The sequence below is a fragment of the Gossypium raimondii genome, chromosome 7, assembly GCF_025698545.1.
Source record: "Gossypium raimondii isolate GPD5lz chromosome 7, ASM2569854v1, whole genome shotgun sequence".
Lineage (NCBI taxonomy): Eukaryota > Viridiplantae > Streptophyta > Magnoliopsida > Malvales > Malvaceae > Gossypium > Gossypium raimondii.
This window is the reverse complement of record NC_068571.1, coordinates 12,882,735-12,892,477: the sequence shown is the minus strand read 5'-3', so window position 1 is coordinate 12,892,477 and position 9,743 is coordinate 12,882,735. Positions and strand designations below refer to the sequence as shown.

The window sequence follows — 9,743 nt, the reverse complement described above, 5'->3', positions numbered from 1 at the left end:
TGCATTGAAAAACTTCTGAGTTTTCAATATCAATGGCAGAAACTGCGTAAATACTTTTACATTTAGCATTGAGGCTGAAACTGCTGTTTTTTACACAAGAATTTAATAATCTAAGATTTTTCACTTAATCCAAACTCGTTTCCTTGATACATACACAAAAATTATGACATTTATGACCAAAATCCGATAACTTATGCAACATTACAAATGCAGAAGTGGAAAGCATGTAAATTACCTCCTCAAGTGGATTCGAGAATATAAGGGATAGATATGCATATCCTTTTTTATTTCACTTGTCCTTTGCTTTTGAACTCCTCACCAAACTAAGCCCTTTTTTCTCCTAAATCTGTCAACACGGTCCGTGCTCATTCGAGACTTCTCAGGCTTATTTGACTTCTTTGACTTCTCAAGTCGGCTATCTAAACTGTTTCTTGAAACATCTGGAAGGTCAGCACCCAATTCGAATGTATCCAAAGTTCCACCCTCCGATGGTTTGTTGCTCCGTTTGTCAGAGTTGACCACTACTTTTTCAGAACCATTAGCAGCAGCTGCTTTTGATTTGTTTAAGGACAGTACAAACTTCTTCAGATGTCTAATGAATTCTGGGTAGATCTCAAGATTGCAATGTCCTCCTCCATTAACCCACAACGGGTCATACTTATTCTTGCAAAGCTCCCAAAGCTGTTTTCCATGAGAATGATGAACAACTTCATCCGCTGTCCCCTACCAACACAAAAAATTGAGCTTCATCACCACTTTTAAAATAAAAATTCAAAATAGACGTGTATAACAGTTCTCCTAAATATCAATATATTTAGGTAGCATGAGCAAGTGAACAAATGTCTTCACTTGTCAGAGTTAACAATTCAATAGAATTGGCAACCTGTGTATGCATGTTGTGTTCCATGTTTATTTCCCCAGTCAGCCATGTAGATACACAACAAAAATTACCAAATGTGTCAAATCTTAAAAGTTAATACAATATACATATAGAATTTTTGTGTTAATTGTGTTTAAATATGCACAATTTCAAAGTACCACACCGCTTACCCCAAACCTGACCATGGAGATAAAAACAAAGAACAATGACAAACTACTCTTTGTTCAAAGACCCAAAAATTGGCATATGCATTTCTCTCTCTATGCTCAAGAAGATAAATATATATATCTACTCTCTTAATAAAATCTTAAATTCTCGAAACCTACCCAACATATGGCACAATGCAAAGTACTAAATATTGATTAATTCATTGGTACCTAAAAACAGAAATGTATTTCTAGTGGATAATACTGTCATCTTTACTTAATTTCACATGAGAACCTCAATAATCTAGTCATCACAGACAAAACAATAAATCAAATCTAGACTGATTGAGCTAAAATGCATAAGGAGGTTTAACTACTCATTTAGAACAAGTATCTTTTCGACAATCTGTGACCTGTGATATTTTTATCAAATTTGAGTCTCTTCAAATCAATCTTTAAAGATTTTCTTGCATTGATTATCTCGGTAAACTTTTTATGATGGTATTTGTTCACATTTTGGAACATCACATCACATCACATGGGCGCATAATAATGGCAACTCACCTACTGACCACAACAAACATATGATATAATACTAATGTTAACATCGCAAATCAAGAGAGAGAGAGAGAGAGAGAGAGAGAGATGACGACGACGATGAAACAAGATGGGGAGGATAAATGCCAAAACAATAAGAACGATACTTACATGAATTACCAAGACTTGGCAGTTTACTGCTCCAATTTTGTCAATATTCTGAAAGGATGGGGGAAAAACCTGGTAATGAGGGTACACATACAAGATGAAACAAGAAACTAGAAATAGGATGAATAGGACAGACTTACCTTATAAATGTCAAACCAGTAGGTCCTTTTGACAGGGTACAATACTCTCATGCCAGACAAAATTGGGCTATGTAGAACCACACCTCTCAAGTTTGGCAAACGTGAAGCAAGATCAACAGTAGGTCCACTACCAACTGACTGACCATATAATATCAAATCTTCATCTTTAACTCCATACCGTTCCTTAAGGCATGTATATGCTGCATCTATGTCTGCATATGTATTACACTCAGTTGGCTGTTTCAAAAAAAGAAAGTGAAAATTAGAATACAGATCTCCATCAATGAGTAAAATATTCATATATTAAAGACAAGAAATCAGAAGTAACATGTCTGGTATTGAATATTTATGGATTCTGTAACACGCTGAACACGGGAAATAATTGAGAAACCCCACAAATTTAAAGAAATTAGTGCATAAATTATCGAAATGATTGTAAAAATTAAAATGTTGAAAACATATGGACCAACATTGACCAATACAACCGATATTATAAAAAATAAACAAGCTGCCTTATAGGTTTACTCTGAGATTTTCTAGAGCTCAAATCTTGCAAATTAAATGAACACTGTATTAATCTACTTCATTAGAAGAAAAAGTGAAAGAATGCGTTGGATTGGCCCAAGATAATGTGCAACTATTTAACGTGAATCAGGGCAATTTTTGCTCCCAACATTAGCAACTAAGAAAAGAGAAATCAGGTGACCAACCTTTCCAGTTGATTGTCCATAGCCAGAGTAATCATACCTAGAAAAGAAAAAAGGTGTGATCAGTTTAGAAAAAATAAACAAATAGAAGAAAAGACTAGACTAAAAAGCAGACCTCGCAAGAGAATGGATGATAAATATTCTACTTTCAGGAATTTTAATTATATATACACTCATAGGATGAATCACTCTAGTATTGTCAAGAAGAACTTTAAGGGACAAGGAATTCTAAAATTATTGTTATTATTATTTTGGACAAGACTTTAACAAAAAGCTTTAAATGCTTAAGAATGACAGAATGTTCATTAGTCTTTGGCAGATTGAGAATCCGATAAATGTTTCTTCATTTGTATGAATGGCAGCTCAATCTTGAATAACTCGAAAAGCTTTCAGAAGAGCTATATATACAAGGATTGAAGACTCTGTAGTTCACATTCTCCCACAAAAGTCTCCACGGACTCACATTATTTTGGGGTTCAGTAGGTAATAGGTCAGTGCCTAATTCTGAGGCAAACTTTTCTATTTCTCTTAGAGAAGTCCTGTCTGCAAGGAAGCAACAAGCTGTCTTTTTCTTCCCTTTCCTATCATTTATTGAAGTTTTTATATACTTATGCATGCAAGCACCTTCATTAGGGTACTAAAGTCGTACACTTATCAACAGGAAAACATATTGTATCAATTAATTAAATTCAAACCAGACTGCCTGCATATAGAATGCAACCTCAACCTATGTTGCTTTGACTCTTCGTTTTTCTTGAAATACTCATGTCTAACACTAGCATCCAACATGAATGCGTAGATATGTCCCTCCAAGAATCCTCCAAATACATGGGAAAACTTGAAAAAATTGATACATACTGTGTTTGACATGTACTTCTATCCGACACACACCTGAGTCTCATAGACCTTAACAGTTTTACATCAAGCAAATCCAGTAATGGCAAAGTAGACGCAGACCAGAGGTGGTCATTTCCAAGAGGCCGCCAAGCTTGATATTTACTAGTACTAGTTTCTAATGTCACATGAGTTGCATGTGTTTTTTTATGAATTTAATTTTTTAATAAGTTTTTAAAAATATTGTAATTTTTAATTAATATAATTAGTGTAAAATAATATTCCTTATTCGAATTGTTAAATATAATTAAAATACATTAAATTATTTAACAATTCAAATATTATAATAATAAATTTCAATTCATAACTAAAGCATTTCTAACATATCCAATATACAATATATAGTATAATTTTACTTCATATAATTAATGCAAAGCAGCATTATTCAAACTAATAACTAATTAACATATACTAATTATTTTGATAATTCAAATTAGTGCTAATAAAAATTCTAATCATTATTAAAACATTTGAAAAATTATAAAAGTTTATATATTCTACATTAAACTCTTCACTATTCAATTTTTATTTTTCCTAACAATTAATAAATGGACCACAATAATATTTAGATAATATACAATTAATATAAATATAATACATTATATTATACAAATATATTATTTATAAAATTTTATATATGAAATATAAAGTTAATTATTACATAAATAATTAAAATTACTATTTAAAACAATTTTTTCTTTTTACTTTTTTTGTTAATAGAAACATAATAAATTTACAGCTAGCTATCACTGTAAAGTCTGCCCAAATAGTAGTTGAACTCTGACCAATCAACTACATGCATAGCATGGTGCGGACTAGATTAACGGGATCCTACCATTTGGACTTAAAAGGAGAATATTTCCTTCTACTTCATTTCACTATATCTTATGTGTCATCACTAAATTTTGTAGCGTATCTTTCGATCCTGTACACGCATATCCCCGCTTAATGCTCCATATAAACCTGCTCACGTTCATCCTCTGTTTGTTATGTACTCATACTGCAGTCCAAGTTACCCAATATTGTTTCCAAGTAAACAGAGATAAGCAACAATTATGAGATACTATCTAATGATAATAAACACGGCATAATGGGTCTGGAAGTGGTAATGGCACAAGAAAGGAACAACAAAAGCAGGATAATTTACAAACGTATAATTAAATGAAAAATAAGGCAAGATAAACCATTTTGTGAAAACTGAAAAGAACTCAAGACTTCAACCTTCCAAAAGTAACAAGACAAAAACTAAAAATTCAGTTATAGGATACAGTAAATATAAAGCTTCCCTAACGATTTAAAAAGTATAAGACAAACTAAAATTCCAAATTTGAGAAATATCTCCAGTTAGGCATAGTTCCTATAGTGGAACGGAATGCTATTACTATGATGTAGCCTATGCTCTATGGAAATAAAACATCCAAAAGAAAACTATGCAACTACATGATTAAGATATCACCTTCTGACATTCTAATCATACGTTAACACATTATTCACTGCTTTCTAACAACTATGTTGCTCCAACTCTTTGTTCTTCTTAAATTACTTATATTTGTCACCTGCATCCTACACGGTTATGCGGCTATGGCCCTCCAAAGATCCTCCGAATACATGAGAAAACTTAAAAAAATCAAACATACCCATGCCATACACATACCCATATTTGACGCTCAAACTTGTATCTAAGTAACATAGCATGTTAATGCGGCATTAAAAGCTTCAAAGCATTGTTTGCAAGAAAAAGTATAATTATCATATCTAGCACCTCAACAAGAAGCAACCACTACAAATATGACCTAGCCAGAAACCATCTTCTACCACATTGCCTTAAGTAGGTGCGCTTGATCAGTTAAAAGCACAAAGTCCCACAGCATTTTGAATTAGCTGTCAACAGCATTCATGTGTAGATAACATTAAAACATTGCCGTCACAATGCAGCAGCTATAGTAAAGAAATGATAAATAAAAACAAAACTCTGAACACCTAGGTAACTTAAACAACAATGCCTTTACCAATAATTCTTTCCAAGTCTTATTAAAGCAAAAGTGCAAAACCACTACCACTAGTCTTACAATGTAACAAATATCAAAATCAGCATAATTTTCAACAGGTTGGGTTCCAGTCCACTTCTTTCAATGCACTCTTCATTACCATTCAGATGTATTTGATCCACTCAGTAATTGTGAAGTCAAATTTGTGAATGTGACTAACCATGTATTGAAAAGTAATGAATGAGAACCGGACCCAACTCTCACTTACTGCCAGCCTAAAATCTCTCCTTTCCCTAACATTTAGCACCTTGTAATTAGACAGGTGAACCTAGAAAGTTCAGTTTTACAACAAATATAGTAAATAAAACAGTTAAAAGTGCCTTACACTAAAAAGAAGGAAACAAAAAATCACCAAAATTATCCCAACACTCATAAAACCTCAAAATCCCAAGAAAATCACACAAAATCAAACAAATAAAAAGCCACAACCAACCACTTTCACTAAGCTAAATCAACTTCAGTTTAAGCAAAATAGTTAAAACCTAAGACTAACTAAAAAAAATCATGTTTCACATGGGAAAAAAATTCTATTAAGTAATCAGAATGACTATATGCGTATAAAAGAAAAAAGAAAGAAATTACCCCATAATATTAACTCGAAGGCGATTACACAACTCGACGAAAAGCTCAAACATTTGTCCCAAATCAGCGGCATTTCCATGAGAATACAAGAGAGTAGCGGAAGCCTTGGGGTGCTTTATATGGACAGCCACGATATCGTTACCACGGCGGGTGCGTAGCTTCAAGACGTCGACGTCATCCCTCCTCGGCACCTCGGGTATATACAGCCGACCGTCACACGCGTCGTCCTCTACTACTGTGTAGGAGGGGGGATTTGGCGGGAAAAAAGCGAATTTCGAGGCGATAGACGACGTGACTCCACCCATCTTCTTCTTAGCATAAGCTGATGTTCCTCTTTCATTAAAATTACCAAAACTATAACAACTCAGTCGCTTCGAAACCTCAGCTAATATCCACCATCGGATCTTCTTTTTCAGATCTTTCTTTTAAAAAGGGAAGAGGTGGTGCGTGGAACGAGAGCAGCCGTCGTAACAAAACGAAATTGTTACTAGGGGCTTCTCATCTTGTGCTTTTTGACGTTTCGATTCGAACGTTGGGAACTCATCTCGTTTGTGTATTAAGAGAAAAGGGCAAAAAAGGGCGCGTGAGCGCGTTGGTATAGGAAGGGTCGCCTGACGGCGACTTAGACACATGACATGTATCTCTTTTGCTTTCTATGTTGCAGCTTGCCTTTGGATTGTTGGCAAATACTTTTATTCAAAATGGATCAAGTTTTTAGGTTACATTATTTATTTATTTTATTTATATTTTATCTATAAATTATATTAATTTCTTGATTCAGTGTGACAAGTCAATTTAGATTTAACTTAATTGAAAATTTATTAAAATATCATTAATTTTACAAAATTAAAAATTTCAATAAGAGGGTATTTTTCTTTTCGTGTTTTAATAAAATAATGTTGTAATATTATTGGATTTGAGGCATAAATTTTAAAATTTTAACTTAATTATTTCATACAATACAAAAAAATCTAACTATTTCAATCAAAGCCTCACTTATTTTAATATAAAATTTTTATAAATATGTTTTTACATAATTTTTTTCTACCTACAATGTAGATATGTCATAAAACTAATTATATATGACGATTGTGACTAAGTTTAACATCATGAGTTGAAAATACCAACTCGGTTAAGTAGGGGGTTTTTTATAAAATAATATAAAAAAATAAAAAATTACCAAAATGTTATAACTTTTTTTATTTACCAAAATATATAATTTTTTTATTTACCAAAATATATAAAAAACAAAAAAAAACTTGGACTGATTTGACAACTCCCTGGGTGGAGGGAAGCAGGTTGGCGGCACCAAACAAGGGAACCCTGTTGGCGGCACCAAACAAGGGATCCCTGTTGGCGGCACCAGTCCTGCCAACCAGATTGGCGGCACTACTCGTGTTATAAACACGAACTCTATCCAGCTGAAACAAGAAAAATCAGAAGAAAAAGAAAAGAAAGAAGAGTGTCATGCGGAAAAAAGAGAAAATAAGGTATTTTTAAAAATAATTTATTATGTTATTGTTATTGTTTTGTATAATTTGTATTTTTTTGTTTTAGTTTAGTTATTAAGATTAAAATCAATAAAACTCAAATTGATGGTTTTAGTTAGGATTTTATTATCAAAATATTACAAAAAATAAAAATTTTATAGTATTATTATTATTATTATTATTATTATTATTATTATTATTATTATTATTATTATTATTATTATTATTATTATTATTAAGATGTTACTTAGTATTATTGTTAGTAAAAAACTAGTATTATTTTTATAGTTAGTTATTAATAATTTTAGTTAGTATTATTTTGTATATAAAATTATTAATATTATTATTGTGTTAGTTATTAGGATTAGTGGTTAAATGGCTTTCATGTACAAAATTGAATATTGAAACATTAATTTTTTATTTAAGTTATTTATTATCCGTATGAGATGTTTTACAAGATTTTGTTTATTTTTTGATGATTAAATATTGAAGATGGATGCTAAGTTTTTGTATGCGTTTATTTCGATTGAGTCATCTTGACAACAAGTGTTGGATGTGTATTTGAATGTCGACAACAAATAGCAATGAGATTTAATAGAAATGTCTCGTTTGATGAAATGAAGGCGATGATTAATGCAAAAATTTTAAGACGTTGTGGGAGAAGGATAGTAAAATTTTCTACAAGTTTCCGGTTTCGACAAATCCGGTCAAATTCGTGAAATGGAACTTGCAAAGCGATTTAAGACGTTGAGGCAATGGTCGATCTCTACTGTGGGAATGGGAGTGACAAGAATGCACCGATTCACTTATTTGCTGAGTTAGTCGGTATGTAGCAAAATGCATCTGATGAAGAAGACGGGGCTGAAGAACCGCGGATGGTGGCTCCAATATCATACGTTGATAGTGAATCAACTATGGGTGGGATCGGTATCGACCTAAATATTACACCCGATGTTGATATGGTTGGTGGTGAAGAAGAATGTGGTTGCGAAGAAGAAGGTGGTGGCGATCATTGGGATGAAGATGTCGATAGTGACGATGATCCCGATGTGGACGATGTACCTGATGATATCGACGATGAAGACATTAACGCTTCTTCGATCGGGGAGCAGATACGGCATATTTTGATACACAATAATCCTGGGCCACACATGTCGCTCATAGACCCCGACGCAGCGTATGTAGCTGAGTTCCCAGAGTACCCTGAAATAGTTCATCGTCACAGGCTGGCCGTAACATCTGATGATGAGGAGTTATTCATAGGCCAGAGATTCAGCTATAAAGAAGAGTGCGTATATGCCATCAAACGGTACATCATGAATATATCAATTGATTATAAAGTCACAGTGTCTACTCCGACAATATATGTTGGGGAGTGTTGGAAGGCGTGGAAGGTCGCAATTGGCGAGTCTGTTGCATTCATTAAAAGTTCTCAGATGTGGGAGATACGAAAATTTGTTAGTCCTCATACATGCACATCAACACGTATGACAGAAGATCATGGAAAACTTGATTCAAAAACAATCTGTACGTGTATCATGCCAATGGTGAAGGACATGCCGACCATTAAAGTTTCGGTACTGATTGCCGAAATGCAAGCACGATTCCAGTATCGAGTCTCATATCGGAAGGCATGGATTGCTAAACAGATGGCGATGGAGCAATTGTATGGAGATTACGATTCATCGTATAACGAGCTTCAATGTTGGATAGCTGCTATGCGGAAGTATGTACCGGGGACTGTGATTGAGTTGCAGGGAAGGCCATATTACGTCCCGGACGGTCAGTTACAGTCAGTAAAAAGGATTTTCCATTGGATGTTCTGGATTTTCGATCCATGTGTGAGGGCATTTCCCCACTGCAAGCCACTTGTGCAGGTAGATGGGACCTGGCTGTATGGAAAATATACACAGATCTTACTTATTGCGGTTGCTCAAAGCAGTATGAACGTGCTCCGATAGCATTTGCTATCGAGATAAAGAGAACATGGAGTCTTGGGAATTCTTCCTCACAAACTGCGGAGGTATGTTATTAGCAACGATAACATTTGCATCATCTCCGATAGAGGAAGGGTTTAATTGCAAAGAATCAGCGTTCGGTGCAGCCGTGGAGATCCGTTCTTGCATCCGTCACATTGCGCTAACTTCCACA

At 33.8% G+C, this 9,743-nt stretch overlaps 1 protein-coding gene across 1 annotated transcript; it reads right to left on the bottom strand.

Annotated features, from left to right (window-relative positions):
* LOC105801074 (uncharacterized) lies at positions 1-6,762 on the bottom strand. The gene is made up of 5 exons (XM_012632412.2): positions 6,103-6,762; positions 2,582-2,618; positions 1,872-2,108; positions 1,735-1,782; positions 1-723 (listed from the first exon to the last, which is right to left on the bottom strand). Exons 1-5 carry the CDS (start codon positions 6,405-6,407, stop codon positions 316-318), a joined length of 1,035 nt encoding a protein of 344 aa, XP_012487866.1. The 5' UTR covers positions 6,408-6,762; the 3' UTR covers positions 1-315.
* Between the last annotated feature and the right edge of the window lie 2,981 nt (positions 6,763-9,743).

Coding starts and splice junctions, on each gene's coding strand:
- LOC105801074 (XM_012632412.2), bottom strand. CDS start 6,407: ATGGGTGGAGTCACGTCGTCTATCGCCTCGAAATTCGCTTTTTTCCCG. Junction 2,619..6,102: donor CTTCGAGTTAATATTATGGG/GTAATTTCTTTC, acceptor TTTCTTTTCTAG/GTATGATTACTCTGGCTATG. Junction 724..1,734: donor GCCAAGTCTTGGTAATTCAT/GTAAGTATCGTT, acceptor TTGTGTTGGTAG/GGGACAGCGGATGAAGTTGT.